General features: G+C 45.6%; 1 protein-coding gene across 1 annotated transcript; it reads right to left on the bottom strand.

Annotated features, from left to right (window-relative positions):
* Positions 1–1,740: 1,740 nt before the first annotated feature.
* On the bottom strand, positions 1,741–24,669 carry LOC126538334 (phospholipid-transporting ATPase ABCA3-like). Its single transcript, XM_050185195.2, has 7 exons — positions 24,475–24,669; positions 22,629–22,807; positions 16,863–16,991; positions 13,863–13,980; positions 7,043–7,197; positions 4,245–4,400; positions 1,741–2,397 (listed from the first exon to the last, which is right to left on the bottom strand). The coding sequence occupies exons 1-7, from the start codon at positions 24,659–24,661 to the stop codon at positions 2,074–2,076; spliced, it is 1,248 nt and encodes a 415-aa protein (XP_050041152.2). The 5' UTR covers positions 24,662–24,669; the 3' UTR covers positions 1,741–2,073.
* Positions 24,670–26,671: the final 2,002 nt, after the last annotated feature.

The following is a 26,671-nucleotide window of genomic DNA, read 5'->3' as shown; positions in this document are numbered from 1 at the left end:
GACTGCTGTGCTCGAGCACATTTTCTGCAACGCTACGAGCAAAAGAGCACGCCCGTCAAAGCAAGCTTTAGTAAAATACGTGTTTCAAAACCAGTTGGCTTTGACACTGAATCCCTAACCACACCGCTTCCTTTACGGCAGGCACGCCAGACTAATGTTATTTTTAAAAAATTTATAACCTGCTAAAGCGGTATGGAGGATATTTCAAAAAAGCCTATTTGCGCAGAACATGATGATCAACCAGCGTGGTATTGGAACGTCGAATGCGTGCGCAGTTCGCGCACGATCCCCCGAATGCGGCCTTATTTGTAAAAGGCTTTATGACGAAGCTTGTCTCGCGTATAGCAATCAGTCTAAACACTGCTTGAATCATCACAACACGGCTGCTGGGGATGTTACGCAGATACCACGGATGTTCTGAGCTTTTCTAAAAGGACGGACTCTGAATTTGCAGGTCTGATGCAAATTAGTGTTCTGTAAGTTAACTACGCCTGCAGGAGTAATTCAGGCAAACAAATGGGACCCGATTGACAAAGCTTTTCGTTCGTAAATGATGGTACCCGTTGACTGGTCGCCTTCGCAAACAATACGTCCAGCGTCAGGATTGGCAATTATTTGCCATTGCGAACAGTTGCAGCGAGAGAACTTTCTCGAATACAGGCCGTGGCTCACAGGAAGACGGATGCAAATTGATCAACAGTGGGCGAACCGGGACTCCTCAGATCTTTCTTCGTTAGGGCAATTGCTCCTTTCAAGAAGTTGTTGGCCTAAGGAAGATAGCGCTCTGCTGGGAGAGATCTTACAAAGCTATTCCTTCGTAAGTTATCTTCGCCACTGGGCAACTACTTTCACTAATTATAGCATTAGGATTGGTAGAACTCGCTGTTACAAATAATTTGAACTCTTTGTAAATATGTACTCCGATTATCACGAAAAGTAGTGCTACTGCGACAATACTTCGGAACCCGCCGTGGTTGCTCAGTGGCTATGGTGTTGGGCTGCTGAGCACGAGGTCGCGGGATCGAATCCCGGCCACGGCGGCCGCATTTCGATGGGGGCGAAATGCGAAAACATCCGTGTACTTAAATTTAGGTGCACGTTAAAGAACCCCAGGTGGTCGAAATTTCCGGAGTCCTCCACTACGGCGTGCCTCATAATCAGAAAGTGGTTTTGGCACGTAAAACCCCATAATTAAAAAAAAAAATACTTCGGAAGTGCAACATGTGAACGATAACAAGGAAACAGTAAATGAAAAAGAAAATATCGCCATGCCCAATAGCGAAACAAAACACGGAAAATGAAACCAGCGCACGCTATTTAGTAGATTAGTGCGTCAGAGATTAGCACTTTATTCAGGTGTAAGATATCGTTCGATGTTTGGGAAAACAACAAGTTTTCTTTTTGACTAATGCCTTTAAGATACGGCGGTTACCATGACATCGCTTGTGCAAATGTTTACGGAGTAAATGCGTGTATGAATATCTTTGAACAGGAAAACTCTATATATGCCGCAAGGAAGATTTTTTTTTCTGGAATGCGAATACAGGAATCTGGTTCTCATTAATGAACCTTCAACTTTATAAAACATTCCCGCATTCTCTGACGTCATGGAGTTCTGGAGTGCATAACCTTTCGAGTGTATAAGTAATTCAATACCGCTGTATTGCATGTATAAATCACGTCATATAATAAGAATGGTAGGAATGCGAATACATTCAAAAATTAAGCCTTGAGTTGAGGCTTTACGGCAAAATTATTGCGGCAGTGTAGCCGCATTTAAGGGCCCTTCAATGCTACTGTGTAGTAGCACACGTAAGTAAAATTCACTTCATTCCACCGCCGAACTTGTGCGAAACCTGACCACGTTACAAGATTCCGTATAATCGACTGGTGATACTCAGTTTGACCGAGGATATAGAACAAAAAAATTATGCCTGGGGATTTGCTTCGTAGTGTGAAGCGTGACTCTTTGATTTTATAAACGTTTCGCTGTTGTTCTACGGAAATACGTGCGCATTTGACAAGTGAGGATTTTTTTCTTGTTTCCCGGCGGCATAAATTGAAAGTCGTAAGTTATGTGCGGCGAAATGTTCTTCGCTTTAAACTATGTGTTGCCTTCTTTCGCGCTCTGGTTTGATCGTGACCTGGTACTAGCATTATGCACGTGATCGTCTGGCGGTTCGCACCGAAGTTTTTCCTAATGAAGGTTGACGATCCCGAGCAAAGCACTCGTCCGTATGCGATTATAATGAGCCGGTCAGCGAGCGCGTCCGCTTCCTGCATGTCGTGGGTGGTGACGACCACCGCGCACGTCTGTCGAATATCCAGCAGCAGGTCCCATAGGTCGCCCTGGTTTTCCGGGTCGATGCCCGCTGACGGTTCGTCCAGGAGGATCACCTGCGCGCACCACCCAATGTTGCAGCTTTTGTGGCAGCCAGTGCCGTCGCTTGCGTTTGAGATGGGCAAGGGGCACTGGAAATTGCGCCGTTGAATGGAGGAGCAATAGCGTTGGCTTTCCAGTAACTTTGAGCACATTGGCTTCTATGTGCACACAAGTTAAGGAAGCAGCACGTGCGAAGGTTTTCGCAGTAAGCAGTAATCACACGCGTTATTGTTACGCGTTCCCACCATTGTCTTTAAATGGTCTCATTTCTTAATGGCACTGAAACGCAGTATCAGTAGTCAGCCTGAGCTTGAAAATTCATGTTTCTAAAATAGGCTGCGGAGGGAACGAGAACTGCCTCAACTATTTACTCAGATGACTTTGTAGATTACGGGATCACACCTTATACTTAAGCGCCTGTTAATAATAGAATCCGGCGAGACAGTGATAAACAAGTAAACGGGAGCGTCACGTCCCATCGTTAACCGATTTGGCAAGACTGAAGGCAAACGAACAGAGGTACGTGACGACTATGATGCACTGTCTAGAAGAACTGTGCGTAGCTTGTGTTTGGGGCACCATTGCGAAAGCACAACAGAACTCCAAGAGGAACAGCGTAACTTTCATTAGATTTGCTTGAACGTGGTCTTTTGAGAAATAAATTAATTATTCTGTTCTCGGGAGGCATCACAAAGGCTTTCTTCAAGGTCTGGTGGACTGGTCCAATCAATTAGGATTGAATGCGTGGATAGGACAAGAAAAACACCTCTCGAAGCCTATAGATGTCACCATTTCGTTGCATTTTCCGAGGCCGAAGTGGCTGTCGTGGATAAAAATGATGGTTAATACCGGCAGACCATCTCGTGTAAAGGTTAAACGTTGCTTTGTTATAAACTTTTAATAAACGACACTTGCTCCGAAAGTTAAAGTCCTTGACATTAACCTCCAGGTTCATTACTAACATAGGTTAGCTAAATTTTTTGAAGCATATTAACAACAATATGAAGCCAACATACAATAGGGCCAAGAAAAACCTTCCTGGACATGGATTGCTCGTTTAAATTGAAATTACGAAAGAATAAGGAAAAAGCGAATGAAAGTGTACGATTAGACAACTTGCCGCCACTGGGAACCGAAGCCTCACCTTATGCATTACGTGTGCTGCGCTCTTCCACTGAGCTATGGAGGCGAAAGTGCGCCTTGTGTGTTTTTTTAATTTGTACTAGATGTGGCCTCCGGAGTGTTAGCCAGCGCACGTCATGGCTGTGGCAGTGGATGTGGAAAAGTCTGACCTGCAGGCGTCAGGAGTATGTGAACACAGCTGTAGGCAAATGATCAGTAAAGCCTTGTACGCTGCCTCATGGCATGAAGTCTGCCGAGGTCGAGACCACCGTGTGCAATGAGCGAAACGAATATGGCAAATCGAGCTCCTTGGTTCCCATCATTCTTCTGGCTTCCTGAAGGAGGGTGTCCTTTGGGCGAGTAGCGTAAGAGCCGAGCTGCACTTGTTGACATGAGCGAAGGCGACACTTACCTTCAAGCACGAGTGTGAAACGAACGTTTACCTTTAAACTGGGACGCTATAGTCATGTTATTCGATACGTAATAGAAGTCGAACTGCATCCAGACTCCTATACCCATTCACTTATACTAAGTTCGTAACCCTGAAGAGCTTCTGCTCTTGAAAAGATCAAGAGCACACTTTAAATGAAAAAAAAGTCTGGTTTGTCTTTTCAGCGACAAACGCGAAAATGCATTGATTTGCTCAATAGATCCTACACAGCTAGGGAAATTACAGGGCGTAGCAGTGACTATATACGATCGCAAGGAGTGCCCTCGAGAAGGGCGGTTCAGCATATACCCTGGGACGCGAGACGACGGCAATGGCGACGCTGAGCCTCTTTCTGACGCCTCCGGACAGGTGGCGCGGCTGCTTATGTTGGCTGTCTGTGAGGTAAAGGTCATCGAGCACTTCCTCGACTCGGTGCTTGATCAGCGAGTACGGAACACCCTTGAGCTGCGCAGAAGGTCAAAAGAGTGTGTCAGCAACCTTCACCCGCGCTTCAGAGTATTGATTCCATGCATATATTCTGGATACGTGGGTAATAGAGTTGGCGGAAGCTCGTGTGTGCGGGTTGGGGTGCGTGTACTTAGCGTGCGAGAAACTTATTATGCCAGGAAACAACGCTACCAATTTACCACTGTTTAACGAGCGGTACTCCCTATTTCCAGGGTTGCGGCGTTGAGGTCCTTTTTCTGGAGGTTAGCGAGCAGATGATTGAATTTTTTTATCCTTGGGGAAAGCTGTTCATTGCGAAGGGCCCGCCGCACAGGCAGTCCTTGAGTAGGAGCGGTCCATGAACTTGACAACACAGATTTATTCCATTCTTCTACAAGCCTGTCATTATTCTTACAGCCAACTACTGCACTACAAACCCTCTACCGTTCCACATTTCGAAGCATAAATGGAGCACAGTAGGTTACCCATCGACCATTTGCATTTCTGACAGCTTATCGCACAGTAGAAGGGTAGAAGTGGTAATAGTTTCGCCTTCGTGCGCGTATGTACGCTTTCGCCTGAGGCAACGCGTGGCGCGCCGTCGGTAGCGCCATCTAGTTCCTGCATAGCAAACTACTCCGCGAAAGGGGTTATAATAAAACGAAAACTAGGAATGCAGCGATGGCCAACTGGCTCTTTCCCACCACATTAAGTGCTATTCAGCGGTGTTGGTAGTGGATTGAAGGCGAGAAATTTTTGTCGAGACGTTTCTGTTACCATCGTTCTCATTTGAATGTCAAATATTCAAAACAATGGAATAAAAGGGGCGTCTCAGGAAGACAGAGAGATGTGTGACTTGTTTTAAGCTTTTGTAAATTTGGCAAAATAGCTCAAATACAACGAAGATCTGTCAGCGTCGCAGCAGTTACTATTTAAACCCGAGCCAGCTCAAGGCATTCAATAAAGCCACATTAGCAGTGCTGTCATCGTCTGAGAACATTACGTGTTTCTGGGTTGAGAATTCAGCCATGGGGCGCGGCTGGCGCCCTAGGGGAGATGCAAGACACCACTGAGAAAACCTATAGTTTCTCTGAATATTCCAGTCACAGAAATGGCATTACGGGTTATTGAAAGTTGCTGCTGTGTAGAAAACTACCTGTCTTGTATTTAATCACTTATGCAGCCGTATAACGCAACACTGTTTCTTTTTGGTTTTATTCCAATGTCATGGTGTTAGATTTGCTTAACTACAGCCGCAAGCATCCGGCGGAGACCCGAAGTATTCTTTGAACAGCCCAATCAAAGGTTCTTCTCAGCAAGACAAGGTCACTGTTGTTGGCTTCCAAAGCAAATAATATCGCCTACCTTGGAAGTTTTTTTAAAATCTAACTGGATGACAACGTGCGAGGAGCACGCAGAAGTAGAGACGGTTTAGGTAAAGCGCAGTGAAAGTAGATAACCGGACGAGGAGGGCGGTACCGGCGTCCGCGATTCGTCCACTTCTCTTTGCTCAGCTTGAACTGGCTGGTCGAAAATAGTGGCGACGTGCAATGGAAGCTTAAGAGAGTTGGAAGAGTGAGTTTGTATACGTGCAGAAAGGGCTTGGCAACGTTATACTGTCACGCAAGATGCTTACTGATATGCTAAGAAATCCATTCTACCTAGCCGCTCTGAGTATCCAGTGCTACAGTGATTGGCGAGCAGCCATCTCTTATTACCTTCGGAATGGGGGAGGTAAATATTTAAAGAAAATACATATTATTGCATGTTTCGTGCATACACGTCACATTGACGTGGTAAATTCTCGCAGTTTCGTGACTTCGCCTGACAGACACGCGAACTCGGCGCAAACGCGAAACATTTTGACCATTAGTGGGTGGAAAAGGACGAAAAGGCACGATGTGGAAGTTTTTTTTGTTCTGCCTAATCATGCATGATCATGTGTACACGTCATATACCGCGAGGAGTTGTCGTGGTTTTCATGATGCCGGGTGACAGCCAAGCGAAGTGGGGTGGTCCGAAACATGTTTGACCAATAAGATATTGTTAATGACAGAAATGGGATAGAAACAAATTGCATTAGCTTCCCGCTATAGCGCCCATGTTTAACTGACATCTGTAGAATCCAACTTGCTCGCAAGGAAAACATTGAAGTTCAGCTCGTGTTCTCACACACACACACACACACACACACAAGAAAAAAACATGAACAATGTTTACGACATGAATGAGAGGAAATGTTGAAAAACTGAAGCGTTTATTTAGAAAGTGTTGCGAGGAGTCGCAAAAACTATAATTGCACGTCACAGATTTCGGGGGGGGGGGGGGGGGTTAGTTTGCTCGTTATGGGCAGTTACGCTAAACGGTGTTGTAGTGGACCGGTGAAAATAATGTTTTCTCTTAAAAATAAATCGGCCTACCCTCACCCTCCTTTTCCCCCATCCCTCCAAGGAAAACCTCATGAGGGCACGAAAAGTGAGGGCCCGTAGACAAACAGATGTGATGCTGTCCCTGTTCATAAGAGCAAGTGCCAACCAATCGTGACACTGTATTAACGAAGGCGGTCGGCCAATGATAAACAGCGCTCCGGAGCAAAAAATTACCTTTGCGAATCGAGCTTATGAATTTTCTTAACAAGTGCGGTGTAGTTGTTGTCGTACCAGTCCAAAGTAGATGAGGTGCTCGTAGACAGTGAGGTCGGCGAAGAATACATCGTCCTGCTGACAGAAGCTGATATTCCTCCGCGCAAAAGACGAACGAGTCACCACGTCATAGCCGCAAACCTGAGTGCATCCTTTTGTGGGACGCACAATGCCTGCGCCGGGGCAAAAGGAAGAAGCACGCTAGCGTAAAGAGAAGGACGAAAATAAGCAGCCATCTGAGTACGAACACGATTGGCCCTATTTTCAAAGTCCTTGAAACATCACCACGAAGCAACGAAGAAAATAATGTGTAAAACAGGCCGTAGAGTTAGTTCACCGTGCTGGTAAGTTGCACAAAGTTTCTTAAATACTAATTGCAGGTGGTAAAAGACAAAAACAAAGACAAAATAACTAGGACATAAATTCGTGCTTGCAGTTTTTTGTTGCCTTTTCCAACGCTGAGTGCAGCAGTTACCAGTTACTGACTAGTTAGAATGCATATGCTGATTATCACCCATCCAGTGGGACGCTAGGATGGTGCCTCGGTACTATATAGGCGTCACTTCGCATCGCAGTGTTCAGAACGTGATAAAACAAATGGGAACGTGCATTTTCCTTAGCGCATTCGTCTGTGTGCAACTAAACGGCGCGATTCATTCAAAAGTGCCTAGTTTAAAACCTATAGCGCATGTAGCCCCTTTTCTGAACTAGGATAGCCTGCAGCAAAGCAGTGCGACATGTTTTCCTTTGTTTCTTCGAGCTAACGCCTCATCTCAGTGTGGTAAAACAAACAAAAACGCAAGAAAGCAGCGTTGCAAATGTTGTCAAAGACGTTCAGAGGCATGATAGCGAATATAACTCCTTTAAGACGAACTACAGTAGCGCTTTCAAAAGCCGCGCCGAGTCACCATGCCAAGAGTTTCCCACAAAATGCTGACATCGAAATTTTTCATGGTTTCTTTTAGCACTCCTATGCCTGCCTACAACAAAAATTCGACAGAATCCATCTCTCGTTGACTTTCGTTGACAATGCGTTTAGCGTTGAATCAATATAGCGACACAAAGTATTAGCACCGTTGAAGCGAGTTATATATTAGGCGTGTACTCCAGCGGGACTCCTCTGGATGGATGGATGGATGGATGGATGTTATCAGCGTCCCCTTTGGAACGGGGCGGTGGGTTGCGCCACCAAGCTCTCGCTATTTTCCTCTTTCTCGCTTCCCCAGCGCCTTCTAGGGGCGCTGCCGAGAAGTCCGCGCGGGCCTCCGAGACGACAAACGTCAAGCACCAGTGCCTGCTAACGCTCAATTGTTCCCTCGCTTGCCGCACATCCAGAAGCACATACTGAGTGACCCAAGTAGGCGAGAGGTTCATTTTAAAGCAGCACATATACCCACTGGATTTGTGGCGCAGCCTGCTAAAGAAAGCATCGGGTTGCTGTCCTTGGGAAACCCTTGGGACGTGGGTTCGACGGGGTTATGAGCTATTGCATTTACGGGTATGAGCCATTGATGATTATCGTTTTCTGTCGCCGTTGAGGCACAAGAAATTCCCAGGATCCTAGCCATAGACAACTTAGCTGTATAAGTTTCGCATGCTAATATAGCATGGCGTAGCGATACAGTTGCTGCACTTTTGTGGCTTGGCCGCTTCCAACGCTGGCTCTCTCATGCACTGATTCCACGTGGTTTTCTCGCGTCCTAACTGGTTCAATAGGTCAAGTCTATGCGTGCATCACATTCTCTGTGTCTTTCTGCGTTGAAGGTGACGCATCATTCGGGTAAGTGATCAATGTTTTTACCGGTTTTGAAAGCTGTGGTGCACAATTTTACCACCATTGAGATCTTCGATTATTGTTTCACATTAATTAGGGCATGTCAGTTATTACAGCGAAGCTGTATATGTGCGCCAACAAAACTATCATCATCAATGGCTCATACCCTCGTAAGCACTCATACCCCCTTAAGTGAGAAAAAAATGCAATGGTTCATAGCCTCGTAAGGCAGACACAACAGACTCATCAAAATGAAACAAACAGTGGTTACATACTTTCTAATAACGCATACAACATAGAAAACAACATGTCGATAACTGCGATCATCAATGGCTCATACCCCCGTAATCAAGTGAAAAATACAATAGCCCCGTCCGGTTCAAGGCCTGACTTACGAGCAGGAGGCGTTGCCATACACGCAAAGGTCAAAATGTACGTACATTTGACCTCTTGACTCGCAAGAAGACAATGCCAGCGACTGTGGGGATGGACGTCTGTGCCGTGCGAACGAATGACAGAATTGTGATAACCACTGCGCATATCTCTCCAGGCACACCCAAGTTGGATATCGAGAAGTTCATGACCACGCACTTTGCATGGGCTAGCCGTGATGACACTACCCCTGTGATCATCATTGGAGACTGCAATGAGGACATTTCAAGTCCAGACAAGAAATGGTTCACTCAGAGTCAACACAACTACTCAACACAGCTCTTGTATAGATTTAAGTTGCAGCAAGATTCTGTATAAGGTTGTAATCGAACGAATCAATCTATATCACAGTAATCACAAAACTATCGTCACTGCCATTACAAAATGATGAAAAAAAAAGTTTACCCTTGTCTAACCCTGTGTGATGTGCTACAGCTTCACTGGTCATCCACCTTCACAGAGTGGAACGACTCCTCAATTTCGTTTCAAATTTCCTCGCCGCACGTCTGATGTTGCGGGCACAACTTAATAAACTATTCTAGTTGAGATTACATTTTGGTTGGCGCAGTATTATTTAATTCCGTTCTCATCAGTTGTCAGTGCTGAAGTTTTTACAGCGGGAACCGCTTGTCACCAACGCGCCGCGTAGTTTCCTCATAGTCGACGATTGCCAACTTTTTAAGCTGGTGCTGTTTTTATGTAAACGTGATTTATACTGGTTAGTGATGTATATTACATTGTTGAAGGCGTTAGAACTGCAACACAATGCGGATAATATATGCGTCCCTCCGACTGGTTACATCGAGACGTAGAGGCACGTGCTTTTTATATACGTTCATTGATTTTATTCTGTGAAGAACAAGAATCAAAGCAGCGCATCAGAACAAAGTAAGACTTTCTGTGAACGCCGTTGTTGCCCATTGTGTAAAATAGCCTTTGATGCTTCTTCCTGTACTAACCAAGCGCTTAAGAGATACAAATTATGAAGATATGCGAAATGCAAGCTTTCTCCCAGGTGAATGCTGCCCGCGGTTCAGTGAGGTCAATATTTAAGCGAAGAATACCAATCACAGTGACATAATCTCGAGACACGTTGCACCTCAAATTGGGAATGATGACACTAGCAAAAAAGAGTTCGGTTGGGACTTAGAGACCTTAGAGGAAGGAGAGAATATGCGCAGCTATATAGGGTATAGTTATGCATGCTGAAGGTGCGTTGCGTGGCATGTTATTAGCTACCGTCGAAGTTGTCAAAATGTTCCTGGCTCTTGTCAGTTTTTTAGTGCTTTCAGTCATTTACGCACTAATGACAGACATGAGAACAGTATAAGAAATCCAAATAAGAGGGTCCTAGCAGCTCTCAGTGTTCCAAACGAAACTGGCAGAATGGCATGGCAGATTACGAGCTGCCCTTGGAGAAACAAAGAAAATGTTACCACATTAGATCCAGGCAGAGCTCCAATCCTGCTTTTCGATACAATGTAAGGAAACGCTTTATGTATGTACAATACCAGCACCTTTTCTTTATAAATAACTCGTGCCACGGGCAACAAATGCCTTTCATATGCACGTAAAGGTGATTTTATTATTTTATTGGCATTTTGTGGCTTCATTGGATTCATGTTTTTGAGTTGTTGTTAGGCAGTGATTTAAGGTGTGACTTTTTTACACCATTGCTGTTTACACATTGCAGTTTTTGTGCACATATTGCTGCAATAGTAATTTCTCTATAACGCATATCATCCAGCGTCATTTGCTGTTCTGCTTACTTTTTCTGGGGCTTTCATCTCTGCCTTCTTGCAGTCATTGTAAAAGCCATCATATTTATATTTGCGTTTTATGCTTTGAATTCATTTTGTTCGCATGTTTATTTTTTTCAGACACAGCGGTTCTCCCTTACGTGGAGGCGGGACTTAATAAGCTTTACTGCAGGAACCCTACACATGATTTTCGGACAGCTTGGGTGGAAACTTTACCACGCTAAGCAAGCGGCAGAAAAAGAGCCTCAGGGACTTGCATGTCTACAGTGTCGTTGAAGTTAAGTTTAGAGGGCTGCTGATTGAATAAGCATAAGTGCGGTGACTCTTACAATATTCACGGCGTTTGGAATAACAAAAAATATATACAAAGAGATAGACACATTTGAAAAAGAAAATTGTTATCCACCCAGTGTAGCTAAGCCGAGTGGATGACAGTTTCTCTATTATAAGCCGTCTTCCCATTTGCAGTCGCATAGAACTGATTTTCCATAAAATGTTTTTTAATCGCATAGTCGTTCTTATGTGACAATGGTACAGATATCAGGAAAAACTGCTGATGCTGTGTGCTACTTGCATTGTTTGACTAGATGGTTTGTTATTCCAGAAGCTATTCGAAGATATACCACGTGGGAAAATGTGACGACTCATGACATTCGCCAAACAGCAGCCACCTGGTGCAAGAGTTGCGCTTTGCGATCGGACAAGGAGTAGACATATTACGTTAAGTTTAGTGTTCAGTTAGTATTTAAAGAGAAATTTAGACTGCGCTGATATAATTAACCAAATCAGCTTCATCTAGCACTTTTACCTCTCGTTAAAATGACTTAGTTTTATATAAGATTTAAGTGAATGATAACGCAATAATATTTTGTCTTGGGTTTCTAAACTCTACTTAGGTCAACTATCACATGTTATTTTCAAATGTCTGTTGACAATGGCCAGATAACTTCCAAGGACCATCTATGCATCCTGTAGCAAAATTGTGCTTTAATATGGTCACAGGGAAACTTGTACACATTCTGGCGGATTCTATACCCGACAAAAAAAAATTTGGAACCGGACTAGGAGCATTACATGCATTTATTACAGTTGTAACTGATGTTCAGGTCCGCTTGCTTACAAGATGAAAAGTAATGGAAAGCAATAATAACTGTTTACTTCCGTGCAGCAAAAGAACATGGGAGATGCTTTGGGTGAACATGAATTGCCATTTTAAGTTATAAAGTGAATTATACCGGTCTTCTGGCACTATGCTTATACTTCTATATTTTGGTACCTGAATGATGGTGAGTGTTCGTGTCATATTTTTTTTTTCGCCATTGTTCTGTATAACGAGGACAATCACTGAAAAGGCATGCATAAAACAAGCAACTAAACATGATGTGTTCTAATTGATTTCCCGAGATATTGTAATTTCATAACTGGCATGTTCATCTAGCATGGAATTACTCCCAAAATTCTTGAAAATGGTTTGTTCATTTCTGAAAATATACAGTTGTATACGCTTGACAGCTGTCAATGGGGAGAAATCTCTCGTTACATAGTGTTTCGCTATTTAAAGATATATGTAGAGATTATTTCTTAGCCATGCCTATGCTAAGCACGCCGTTCTTTATTTCTGGTTTTCCTGTAAGTGAGTCTATCCTTGTCCTCCCTTCTTTAACTACCGCAGATTCTTCTAAAGCCACAGCGCCTTCCACCAGCTCACATGCCTTTCTTCTTCGGTCTTATCCTGTCAAAATGCGGAAAGAGTTTTTCTAGAAATGTCATTCATAACATATGTATTGTACTTAAAGAATGCAAAGCATGGCATGCCATTCATTACGTATGCATATATTTGGTCACAATCCTCACAAGGAAAGCACATGTACATAATATGCAACATTAAAATCTTGTATTTTGCTGTTTTTGCTGTCCCTTAAATATTGCTATGAAATGCTGGCTTTGGAAGAAGAATTTTACAGTATGTTTACAAGGTGTCTTTTCAATGTGCCTCGTTCGACACCCTTGTGTCTGGCATGAATTTTTCCTGTGTTAGCAGTATACCCAAATTTTTAAAGCTCTGTTCCCTTGCAAAGCGTAATCATGCTGTCGATAGTCTATTCATTTCTGAAGAATCTAATTTCAGTGCTGAAATGCATGTTTACATGTTTGCATGTCATACACAGGCCCTCAACGTTGTACTCTTACATATTTATGACAAACTGTAGAATCTATGCGGCTACTTTTAATAATGTATGCCTTTGCAAAAGCATGCATTTACGTAGGACACATTGCTGAACTTTTTCAGATTAGCATCTTTTGGCGCGCTTAAATTTTGAAGGCAAAGCCAGTCGCATTGAATATATGTACATTTCCTAGAAATTCTGCATCACGCCACCTGTTCCAAGAAAAGCACATTTATGGAAGCGATCTGCTTTAGCGGACGATTAACATATGCATTAGTTAACTTTTTTTTTTTGCAGTGAAGCTTCATATTTTTTCGGGCAAAAAAAATAAACCTTCATAAGTAAGTTCTACATATAGCCTAACGAACAGCTTGCTTTCCAAGACTTCCCTAAGAAGAATACGGAGGGAGCATTAGCTTTGCTTCAGGAGTGCTTGTGGAGTTTTCTAGCGCTGTTGCTCAGCTTGTACAAGCCAGATTGTAGACAACTTCTTGGCTTGCACAAGCCCAAATTTAAACCTTCTAGATCGGTTTCTGCTACCTGGGCTTTGACCATGGATTACCCAATGTCCCAGGTAAGCCGGAAAGCGGTTGGAAAAGTACATACATAGATAGGGAGATTTGCATATCTCATTTCACACTTTCTCGTTTCGAACGCATGTACTTGCTACCGCGGTGATGATTTCTACAGAGACATATACAAACCGGCCAATGTCTTGAGGATGGTGGTCTTGCCTGCTGCGTTGTGACCGAGGATGACGGTGATTTGCTTGTCGAGGATTTTGAGGTCCACGGAGTCGAGTGCTGTCAAGTGTCCGAATTTCTGCATAGAAAGAAATTGCGTTTGAGTTGGCTGCTAAGTGTGTACAACTTGGAACTTGAAGAGCCTGCGCAAGAACTATATTTACAGATGAATTGTGCGCGACGATAAGCAAACTTTCTGGAAACGTGCACGATGAGAGATAATTGGTTGCACATGCTTACCAGCGAAAACAATGAGTTTCCTGGTTCATTCATTTTATCCGAATTACTATGAGCACTCGTGCTCGTGTTCTACCAGCTATAAATCTGAGCGACAATACCTTCATCTTAGTTGCACGGCGTTCAGCGTGTCGTCGCGTCGCATAGGCTACATCGACACAGCGTTCATTAAAAACAAGTGACCCCTGTGAACACAACTTGTTACGAATGTCCAGTGTTTAAAATGAAACGTATTACTCTGAATGACAACATATGACACAATAAAAGGCTCGAACTGACATCGTTAGAACCCCAAACGTGTACAAAAAAAACTTCACCGATGATTACGATACTCTGTAATGCAAAATTTGAGCGTAGCACAATACATGTTTTCATTTCGGCATATATTGGCTGGCACGGACAATCTGTCGCGTGTGGCACGTTCCGAACGGAGCGAAGTGTGGCGCGACTGCCTCGCTAATCGGGAGATCGCGAGACGAAGCGCGTGAGAGCCACGTGGGCGTGATTCAAAGCAGCCGCCGCAGACAGACCAGCGCTCATGCAGCGCTTTGGTTTACAGACGACGCGCGTTTCTCTGGCGCCATCTCGTAGCCATCGTCGCCGCAGAGTCCGTCTTGTGCGGCACTGCGCTTTTGTTGTCCCGCTTTCGCAATACTCCCTCCTGCGCTTTCCCCCTCGTGCTCTCTTCGCTATCGCCTCTTTCATCTCCCGCTGCGCTCCACGTTCGCTCTCGTCCGTTGCTGTGCTTGTTCGCGTGTTTACGAGGTAATACGTCGACGCTCACCGCAGGAACAGGCACCTAATAGCTGCGCTGTACAAAACTGGGGCAGAAACCTCAGTGGGCAAGCGCCATGTAGTGAATTCTAGCAAATTCTAGTAATAGCTTGGGCTTTGGGCAGATGTGTGTAGGCACCTGGCGGCTTTATAACAAAATATCGCGTGGGAGGTTCGTGCGCCCACAAATAGTGTTGGTAAACGTGCAATGTTGGTGTATTCACATAGATTCACTTGATCAAGCTTAGATGGCACTACACGAAACGGAAGGACGAACAGAACGGGGCCGAAAGGGACACCGAACACCAAGCGAAAGATTGCTACGAATTAACTATTTTCATTTGTTGAACAGGAGTTGCTGTTTTGCATTTATCACCTTCTCTATGAAATATAACACGTGTTTGTCCGACTTTTGCACTACTGAAATAGATATGCTATGCTAAACGAAACAGTCTTTCGTGACGCTAATTTGTATTAAACAGCGTGTGCCACACGCTCCGGTGTTTTAAGTTTTAAGGTCGAACCGCCTCGGTGCACGCAGAAGTTGACCGTCATGATAATGGATAATGGACCCCATTCCATGTTCAGGGTGCGCAGGTAAGTGACCTTTCTCCCCTTTGTTTAAATATTGGAAGAACTGGGTTTCTTGACTACGTTGCTAAAGCGGATAGTAAGTTATATGGCGCTATGTACGTTATTTATTATTATACAGAATTTTAAGATCACCTGTGGCAGATAACATAATTCTATTTCTTGAGTTGAGCTGGATACTCGGAGATGCGGACATTACTTTCATGAAAATCGAAATAGATAATAACTAACCCCAATTTATTAATGAATAAGTTTGAACTAATTACATGGATTATTACAGTGGACGTATTGTTGCGGGTCAGTTTGCAAGGCGATGAGGTGAACTACGCGAGTGGTTGCTGCGCACGGTCGCATTTTTCAGTCGCGTTAAACGTTGATTCATACAGAAATTTATCCAAAATAAGCTATGACTTTTTCACGAGGTTGCGAATCCAAATATGTTCCGTGGTTTCTCGCAGTGGTATCCGATTGTGGTCAACTTAGTAGGGGGGCCGGGGTCCGGGGATAAGAGGTGACGTACCAGGCTGCTCGCAAGCGCTGCAACTTGTTGCACTTGGTATGTTTTGCATGTTGCTCCGGACGATCACATCAATCTCGTAAAAGTACATTTTAATTTACATGCCTGGCGGTGTGCCCCGACAAGCTGAAGAGAGTGACCAACAGTCGGCGCTTCTGCCGGCGTCGGCTGACGTCCTGTAAGAGGCGAAAAGCCGAAACGCCAAGAACTGCTCAAAATCGTCGCTGGCGTTTTGACGGCATCGACGCATAGCAAGGCAACGCTTGAAAGAACTCCGAGCCTGGTTCGGTCCTTTGTGGCGCCAGCGACATAGACGAGGTGCAGGCGACGCCACGAGCGGCGTGGGAGCTTAGCTGGCGCCAGAGATCGAAGAAAATAATTGTCAGTGGAGATTGAGCTCCGGTGCTGGAACAAGATCTCGTTGCCTCTCTTTCTCTCATGTGCTCTACAGCTTTTGAGATCGGCGCACTATCTCCAACATATACAGAACAGAGAAAGGGTACGAAGAGCGTATCACCTGCTACATGATAGGCTTACGTTAGCGCGGGAATGCAACCAAGGCTCCTTGTTGCTCAATAGCAGACCATCGATCTCTTCCGTTGGCTGGCAACGCATGGTTGCCAGCCAACGCAACTCAATCTCAACCCCAGCTCAAGCAAAAAAAAAAAGAAAAAGAAAAAAAAGACCAAGAGCAGTGCGCTAGTTACCATGCTAATTTTGCTTGATCACTAAGTTCGCACATGTTCAGAACGTAATCTGCCCACCAGGGCAAATAAAACAGAGTAAACATAAACAGATTGGGCATGACAGAGTCGGCAAAGCACGGCAGATTCAAGCCTCACCAGCGTCACCGCCCGAATACTGGCCACGACCAGCGACGTTTCAGGTGGTTCCTCGTGGTGCGAGTGCATCCGCTTGTATTTAGACCGGGTGCTGTCCGCAGTCTGTTCTGAGGGAATCCAGTAGCTGACCTGCGGAGCGTATTGACGAAATGTTCCGTTTACGCGATTGACTGACTTTGCGTGCTACAAGCTCCTTATAAGAGTTCCGCGTCTTTCTTTCAGAAGAGAACTCTCCGTGCAGGACGCAGTCACGGTAGTCTTGGGAAGGAGGGGTGGGAGAGTCTATAGCATCACAGCTGAAGGCAGCTTTCCTATGCGAAACAAAGCTGAAAGAACAACTTGGACAACATGTGTGTCCCTACAGTCACAAGGACGCCTCTTCCCTGGCATCTCTTCTTTCGCATAGACGCCGACGTCACAAGTCTCACCGCGATGAAGAACTTGAGCTAGAAAACGGTTGGTTGGAGTGGGTTATGGAGGAGCTGGTGTTGCTAGGCGCTGCATAACAGAAACGATCTAGGTTTACTGTATGCAGCTATCCCACTAGCAAAAAAAAAAGAAGAGAGAACGATGTACAGAAAAGAACGACCGACAGATGCATAAAAAATGCAGGAAGCTATGCCTCTGAGTGCACGTATACTATCTTGCAGCAAAACGTCGTCTGTTTGTACAATCGCAACTTACACAAATGAAATTAGCGCAATCATGCCATAATTTACTGAGAGCGTTACTGCCACTTCATTAAAAGCTATATATATATATATATATATATGTATATATATATATATGAAGAGGATACTGTTGTATTTTCTTTTTTCACTACTGCGGAAATTCCCCGCCAACTTGCGCTTTTTTACGAGAAGACGCGGGAGCGTTGAAAACGGCAAGTTCCAGCCTTTATTTTTTTGATGCCTTTGTTACCAAAGTGCGCATAAAGGCGCGTTCACATCCTCGATTGGCAGTGGCAGCGGGATCGACTGTGACTGGCGTTCAAGCAGCGAGTTTTGGCGGCCATCATGACATAAAGTAGCACGAAAAACGGAGAAGAAAATAACAGGACTAGGTGTCTGGGCGACCAATTTTGGAGCCTTCTTGCGAGCGCTTGGGCGTAGGCTCCGTACGACAAAACATCACACAGCGCTGTCTGCCAGTCGCCACACTGAAATGCTTACTGAATGGTGCCGTTGGCGCCTACTTTCGCACAAAAATTTTGGTCTTCATCAGCGAGCAGCATAAAGGCAGCGCAGTAAGTGCTGTTGTTTACCTTAAACATAGAAACATTTCTGTCATCTGCACCGACAGGCCGTACGAGAGTCTACATCTCGTCGGTTCAGACATACTGGCCTCCCATTGCTTGTCACTTGTGTTCTGGCGCTCTCATCACCTACCTATACTTCCATGACGAGTTCGTCAAGGCGACTTAATAAGTTTGTCAGTTGGGTCAGCTATTCTTTCGTGATTCCTGCTGCATCAAAAAAAAAAGAACAAAGAACGCGACTGGCAGTGACGCACGTGTCAGCTCCCACCACCATCGGCGCGCAAAACAAACATCAGCGCAATCAGACGTCCTGTTCGTGCACTGCTGATTCGTTCAGCAGCCTTGAGAGCTTCGCCGCAGAGTTCAATGACCGAGCAGGGAGTGACTGATCCAAAACGACAGCTTTTCGACAAAAGTGACTGACTGCGACCGTGACAAACTTGGTCACGTGACCTGCAGGATTCAGTAGAATGCGGTGAGTCTTAATGCGACTAGTGTAGCATAATATACAGTGGTAGAGAAATAGCGCGACGATACCGGGATTTGAAATTTACAAGGAATGATTGAGCAAAGTAGTTTTGCTCAGCAAAGGTTTTTCTGTGGAAATTGTGAACAAACATTGTAGTCACGCGTGTACTCTTCTCTGTGTAAGATCCGACAGGAATACGCATAGCTAAAGCTGCACACGATATCGCAGAAAACGTCACAATCCTGTGCTTAGTGTTTTCGGTGAAATTATTGTTATGAAAGACTCCAGCAACGAAAGGTTCTAAATCTTCGCTATTTTCCTCCTGGCCGCTGAGGTTTTTCTGCTAAGCCTTATGATGAAGTCGGCGATTTTTTTGTTTTCTGTATTGTGTTGAGTCTTCGGCTGATCGGAGGAGACTTCAGTAGGACGAGACGAAAGAAAGACAGACAGACAGACACCATTTGCGCAATAACTTGCCACACAATCAATGTCGAACGTGCTGCCACGGTAAGAAATTGGCGGTGTCGCTCAGCGGTGCGCCTGAACTCGTCGGACTGCGTTGCATTCATACGCGGATGCAACATGCTGGCACCACGCAGCACGCAAGGCAGCTAACTGCTGCTGGGCAGAAGAGCATCCTGGCAGCTCCCAGGTGTTTCACAACATTGACGTAATGAGACGCCTCAAACTGATTTGGAAGCTTCGCACATCGATGGCGTACGAGATGAGACGGACGGGAAACCGTCGCCGTTAGCCTATACCCAGTGAAATATTAGATAGCGATAACTTGACGCTTACTGGGGACGCGTCCTCGGATAACCACTTTCAGCGTACTATCGCTTTCAGGAGACACAGTGCTCAACCATCCTATCAGCTCATCCGGTTTGGCACGACCAGACGACAAGCGCACGCTGAAAGCGATATCGCCAAAAGTGACCGTCCGAGAATACGTCTCCTGTCTATTTCACTCTGACCAGGGCATATGAAACGCAGCTCTGCAGGAAAGTTAGCATGCCTACAGCTGCGAGCGCACAGCTCCCCTAGTAACAGCGGAAGGCAGACGCCGTCATGGCTCTGCCACTGAGCTGATTGAGTGGAGCTTTGACAGTGCGTCCATTTGGTTTCGTAATCATTCCAACCGAACGCACTCCGTGTCTCGGTAGACCATCTAAATCGCAGAGTTGCCTACAATAATTACCAGAGGGAACTCTGCCGCTGCGATTGTTCAGCCACCATGGATATGATAGTCAGTACGTAGATTTGTGTGACCTTAGTGCTTGTGGCATCACACTGTTTTGGCTTTTTTTATCACGTTTTATCATCTTGCTCTCGCACCTAAACTTCGTAGCCGTCTATACGTTTACTAAATGGATAAGGCAATGAGACACTGAAAACGTGCATTATCCCTACTAATTGCAGCGATTCCTCCAGTCGAGGTCGTCAAATCGAAACGTGCCAAGCGTCTCAACACGCTGGCTTGCTCACGAGAAACACCTGCTTCCGTGACGTAATGCTTTCAATATCCGGCCTCTGGGCTGGAAGTCTTATGTTCGCATCCTGCCGTCGGACAGTTTTAATTATGCTTCTTTAATTATTTAAAGCGCAGTACATTGTTGAAAATTATGACCTTACAAAGCCACGAAACCCTTAAGGATGTAGTTTCGGCAAATTCATATACTCAACATCGTTCCCATGCTGGCAGCACAGCACCACCCTGCTTGCAGCTCCCGTAGACACTAGCGGCGCTGTTTCCTTTAGTAATTGTATGAAACACTATATGATCTAAACCTCCGCATCTGCGCATGCGTCGTCGACAGCAGGACAGCCTGACAGTGGCGACGGTGCAAAAGCGTCTCGAGCGCCTGTATAATTGCTATTGCAGTAAATGTTACTCGTTATAACGGTGTATTAAAGGTGAGCCTTCCAAAATTGTAGGTTATTCTCATTAAACAATCATCACGCGGTGTCTGATGCTGCATACCACCGCTTATGTTTTTCTTGTGGTGTGTACTATGCAGTGTGCACAGCGTTCATGGAATGAAACGCGTCCATTTAGGACTAACTAACGCGCATACTTTTGTTTTTACCGGCTGTAGTTCGTGTCACAGTGACGTAATATTGTCGCGTACGCTTAGATAGTAGTCCGCGTCACCTTTGGTGACCAGATTGCTAGCGACATGACATAGTACTCTCAATACTTTGCGCATATGCAAGGCTCAACTAAATGCTCTATGTCGCGTTTTATTCCGTGACAAGTGTACGTATTTTATTCGAAGCCTTTAAGAAAACTACCTATTAAACTCACTCCCATTGCGTCGCTGCAGATGAACTGCCTGTCCAAGGGGCCGTCATTTGCTAGAAGGACTGCAGCTATCAATTCACTAAGCAGGTTACACCAATTAACTGCCTGAATACAAATATTACGGAGCAGGTTTCTAATTAAAGGTAAATGAAATTGGCATGAAATTCTATTTCTGCGATCCTACTTTCCGGAACGTACCCCATTCCTGAAGAAAGAAAAAAATCCGAGGACACCTAAGCACTTCCTATAAGTCGTGAATGCGAATGCATTAATGCTTTATGCTGTGTTCGTATTGTAACCCCTCGCGCTACGGCTTCGCGTTGTCGAAGGGCTTCGTCCTCCGGCCACTTGATACGCTTTGCTTGGCGATCCGTTAATGGCTTGGTGCTGCCTCCTAGCGCGTTGCGCTGCTGCCCGTTCTGCCCCCCGTGTATCGGGCGAGTTGACAATAGTGGATTTTCGCTGCCTGCCTCATCGCTCGTTTTGCTGCGTTCTGCCGCTTGCGTATTTCATTTGCAGTGTACTGGCGTGGACGGCCACGTTTCACTACTGCCGAGGTTGCGGTCCCCGACGATGCTGATGCTTCCATAGCATACGTGCTGGCCTAGCCAGCAAGCAGCAGCAGCTTGGGGTGCTGGCTCGGGCGCCACACGCCGGATTTCTAGAGCGAGAACGAGGGTGACGTGGCGTCACGTTAATGCCCTCTCCCCTCACGCAAAAACTGGCTCGCCAGCACGGCAGAAGGTGTTCTTTTTCGCCCAGTCTGCTCCGTCAAAACGCGTTCGTGCCATGGCTTCGCAACGAATAGAAATTTGTCGAGGTGCGCTCGTGACCTGGCGTTGCAGCCAATGGAACTTTAGGTTCCGGTTCGCCGCTGCAGAATACAGAGGCCGGTTTTTTCGCTCAATGTGCTATTTGACGCTTTTGCACCAATAACTGCCATCAAATTATTCACTCGACAACATTAAGCACGCAGGAATGCGAGGTGATGCTTGTTGTCCAACTCCGCTGTGACGTAGCAGGGTGACTTAAAGTGAAGCTTTACCAAACTCTGCAATAAAGCGGCGCGCTTTGCCTCTGGTGACAATGCGCTTAACCGGCAGATGCACAGAATGCCGCATCACCTCGTGGGAACGGCTAAGCACGGTGGCGGCTTAATTTTGTGCCGCTCTCCTACTTCAGAGATGGGTTTGACAGCTAGCCGCGCGTTGAAGCGTCGCGTGCGTAAGGAACTGAATTGAATAGGTAACTTGACGGCAATTACATAGATCCACATGGCCTTCCGGAAATGTAGAGACACGCAGTTAGGCTTCTCTGAGACTTAGTGCTTTCAACTTTCGAATGTAAGCGTTTGCTTTAAAGTTTATGTTAGTAAGTTAACCGATCTGATTAGCTTAAATAAGGTATTACTTTTTTGGCCTTTTATACAAATTATGTTCTCCTGGACAGTTGATTTATCAGCAGAGGCGTAAGTCGAATATATATTGTGTATATGTTTAAAAAAAGTGTTTGCAGTCAGAAATATGCTATTTATAACAAAATACGAATTGAAGGATATGACCACAATCCCTACATAGGGCTCATTGGAAGCTTCTCTTTCCAGAAATTGAAAGCGCAAAAACGTTCGATGAATAATAAACATTTTAAGCGAAAGCTTGTACCGAGCAACCTTTTCGCAAAGTTTCGGCTTCTCCTAGCCTGGTGCGTGTCGGCTATAGGAAGGTTCGAGACCCGTACTTGCAGCAAGAAGTAGAAAGGCCGCGGTGTCTTGCTGTTCCAGGGAAGCACTGCGGACAGGTACCAGATGAGAAACAGCATCAAGACGAAACTCTCGGCCATCGTGGTGACCACGTAGCCGATGGTGATGCTGTCCAAGCCGAATGCGAACGTCCAGAACAGATCCCAGCCAGCAGCTCCTGAAAAACGACATGAGTCTTTCCAAATCTGCGTCGAGATCGAAATATGGGCAAGGTATACAATGCCGAACCACCTTCAATTAGACATAGTCTATGAAGGCACCGGCTCTGGCATTTAAACGAATTTGTTGAAAACAGCCGTAAGATCCATGTGGCTGGCTCGAACGACGGTATTGCAATAGAATCGACATTTGCATTACCACTTTTAATGATTGAATGATCAACTACTGCCGCGATATTGTTGCAACAGAGCTATCACTATATAACATCCAATGAAACTATAACCGCTGCTACATACTGGCGCCGCCTACTGTCTTTTTCCAGGTGCAGAGAGCCCTAACGGACATCAAACTTACGCCTATTGTGGTCATTTTTGTATAGCGTAGTCGCTAAACACGAAACGTCACGCTCGCCTAGCAGTTCAGTTACGGAAAAATTTGCTGAGCTAACAGCAAAGCCGCAGCACACAACGTAAATGGCTGGTAATGTAACATTTCGCGGTTTCGAGCCGCTGTCATTCATAGGTGATCCCAATGCAAAACAATTCCTACTTCTACTGAAGGGGCGGAGCCTGGTTTCGCGTGGCTGGGCAATGACGCGCTAGAACGTCGGAGCGCGCTCGATTCTGTTTGCGTCAACACACTCTAATGCAGGCGAACGGGTCTGGTCGTTCGTTATATGCCATTTTTGTAGAAGGTTACGCAGACGCTTGCAGCCTGTATTGTTCTAAGCATGCTCGTCGGTAGTGCGGTTGTCAAAACGAGTTTCACTGCATTTCGCACAACGCATGCGAACCATTTGGGCTACCACCTTTAAATTTACAAACCTATACAGCACTGCGCGTGCGACATGTATAGTCTTCTTCGTCCTGTTTCCTCAATGGCCTTGGCAGAGAGTTGCAATCGACCTATTATGCCTTGACAGATAGTGGTGGCTTCAATTGCATTCAGGTCGGCATAAGTGCTTGCGGAAAAATAGAAGGCACAAGCACTCACCGGAGCTCATATCCTGTAACGATTTTCATTTTACATTATTTCTGCTTTAGTAATTGGAACGCACGAGGCCGCACCTTTGCTATAGCCGTAATCAGCTACTTAGAGGAAGGATTTATTTGAAAGGAATACAATATCGTAATAGAAATCTCGTATACAACTTCAATTTCGTAATAATAAAAATCTCGTATTGCAATCTCGTATTAGAAATACCGTCTCGGTGCATATGAACAGAATGCAAGTGAAACGGCCAGATTTCCATGGATACAATGCAGCCCTATGGAGGAGGATGCAGCATTCGAGGATAAATTTTCCGAAAACTGTAACTGAATGAAACTCAGCGATCCTAGACTTGCAGGCAAAACTACTGCGAATAATAAGAGCATCGTCAATAATTTGCTTGCTTTCAAGATGGCAATGCTTTGTTGAGACGAATTCCGAAATTTATTCAATTGTCGCCGGGTCCCCACTGCAGTATCAGGATCGCTGAAGGATGCTGTGAAGTGGAAGTAGGCACAGGAATGCATGGGTGATCTTTGTAACAATATTACACATTGTATGCTGCGTTATTGCGTTCATTATTTGTTTGAAGTGCTCATTAAAGTACCTTATTATGCCTGCAATGTTTTTTCTTTATCGCGTTGAAAACCTATGGCGAAAGGGTGTCGCACTCACCATCGAAGTCAACGGCGATGCCTATCATCTTAAGGATCCAGTAAGTGCCAAGACAGGGCGTGTAAGACGAGTAGTACTTTCTGGACTCTGAAGTGAACACGTAATGCGCCAGCGAAGGCGTGATGCCATCGATGATCATCAGCGGCACAGCCAGAGTCAGAACCACCCAGTAGAACACGCCAAACATGACCGCCATGCTTGCTGCAAATGGAGTGCGAGCATATTACGTGCAGTAGTAATTTTTATCCTGAGCTATAGCTCCCGAGCTCCCCTTCACCCTGCACGGTGGTTATGGCATTTGGCTGTTGAGCTCGAGGTCTTGGGTTCGACCCTATTCACGGCGGCCGCATTGCGATGGGGGCGGAGTGCAAAAACGCTCGTGTACCGTGCACTGGGTGCATGTAAAGAACCCCAGGTGGTCAAAATGAATTCTCAGTCTCCAAATATACGACGTACCTCATAATTATATTGCTGTTGTGGCACGTAGTAGCATAGAACATTACAATTTATAGCTACGATGATATTCACCTGCTACTCCGATTGAAGTCAGCGTTACTATTATACTAAAGTAACCACACACATTGTGTTTCATTAGGTTCCTCGGCGATTACAACAATGATAATTCGTTTAAAAAAGACGACCCTTTATAACACAGCCCATCAAGTGCTTGAAGGCGGCCAGCAGGGAGTGTGGTCAGCATTTTGCGTCGTTGACAAAGGTCACACGCAGCGATACAACGGCAGATGTCATGGTGTAGACCAGGCCAAAAGAAGCGCCAACGAATGCAGTGATAAGTCCGTGACACACCAAGGTGACCGGCAGTCGGTACATCGTGAAGCTGGGCGAGAAAAGTCTGACCCAGATGCTCAGGCACAAAGAAGAGTCGGCCAGGGCCGTCCGGGCGCGTGTTAGAGCGGTACGATATGTCATCGTGAAGTTCAAACATGCGAAGGGGTGTCGGGATCGGGTGTCGCTGAAGTGAGCCGTTGAATAAGGTGTTGTAAGGAGGCGTCCCAACGTTGTTCGGCTGCAATATCGCGAAAAGCAGCCAGATAGAGAACGGTGGCAAGTATGCCGGTCGCAGAAACGTCAGGTGGGTCGACCGGATGGTGCGACAAGCAGTCCGCATCTTAATCTAACTTGCCGGTTTTGTATACAATTGAATAGTTGTATTCTTAAAGGCGCAGAGCGCAGCGGCCAAGGCGCCCTGAAGGATCTTTCAGGGACGAACGCCAACACAGATCGTGGTGATGAGTGATGACTATGTATTGCTGGTCATACAAATAGGGGCGGAATTTACACACTGCCCAAACGAGAGCCAGACACTCGCGTTCGATGATAGAATACTTCTGCTCAGCAGGAAAAAGAACGCGGCTGGCGTAGGCAATAACACGTTCTCGCCCTTGTTTTTGGGCCATGATAGCTTCAATACCGTAGCTACTGTCACCGGTACAGACTTCGGTTGGAGCTGACGCTTCAAAATGAGCGAGAATTGGAGGGGAGGTATAAGCAGCCCAATCAGCTCGGTCAAAGCACCAGCTTGCTCAGGGCCCCAATTGAAGGCAGCGTCTTTCTTGAGGAGCTGATTAGGAGGGCGTGCAACGTCCGCAAAATTTCGGACAAACCGACGGAAGTAGTAGCGGAGGCTCAAGAAGCTGCGAACGCCCTTGGCACATGTTGGCACGGGAAAGTATTTGACTGCCCGTATTTTATCGTGATCATGCAGTGCGTACACCAGAAGAATAAACGAAATGCCCGGGCATAGAAATTTCACAACGACCGAAGTGGCATTTGGATGAATTTGTTGTAGCCCCGCGTGACGGGAAACAGATAGGATCGTCGATAGGCGTTTGAGTTGCGTCGCAAAAGTCGGAGGAAAAACGATCACATCGTCCAAGGTAACAGAGGCAGATGAACCACTTGAAAACTTGTAGGAGGGCGCCCATCATTCGTTCAAATGTGGCCAGGGCATTACATAAACCGGAAGGCATCACTTTGAACTGATAAAAACCATCAGGAGTAATAAAAGCAGTCTTCTCGTGGTCCATGTCATCGACGGCAATTTGCCAGAAGCTGGAGCAAAGGTCAATGGATGAAAAATATTCTGCTCCATGCAGGCAATCCAGGGCATCGTCAATGCGTGGTAGGGGATGGACGTCCATCTCTGTTGTATTGTTGAGGCATCGATATTTCACGC

The sequence above is a fragment of the Dermacentor andersoni genome, chromosome 3, assembly GCF_023375885.2.
Source record: "Dermacentor andersoni chromosome 3, qqDerAnde1_hic_scaffold, whole genome shotgun sequence".
In the NCBI taxonomy this organism is placed as follows: domain Eukaryota; kingdom Metazoa; phylum Arthropoda; class Arachnida; order Ixodida; family Ixodidae; genus Dermacentor; species Dermacentor andersoni.
This window is presented reverse-complemented; position numbering and strand designations above follow the sequence as displayed.

What these genes read in the sequence shown, in the direction of transcription:
- LOC126538334 (XM_050185195.2), bottom strand. Translation starts at nt 24,661, where the DNA reads ATGTTTGGCGTGTTCTACTGGGTGGTTCTGACTCTGGCTGTGCCGCTG. An exon ending in CATCGCCGTTGACTTCGATG is followed by an intron (nt 22,808 to 24,474) that starts GTGAGTGCGACA and finishes GTCGTTTTTCAG; the next exon opens with GAGCTGCTGGCTGGGATCTG. An exon ending in CATCCTCAAGACATTGGCCG is followed by an intron (nt 7,198 to 13,862) that starts GTTTGTATATGT and finishes GCCCCGGCGCAG; the next exon opens with GCATTGTGCGTCCCACAAAA.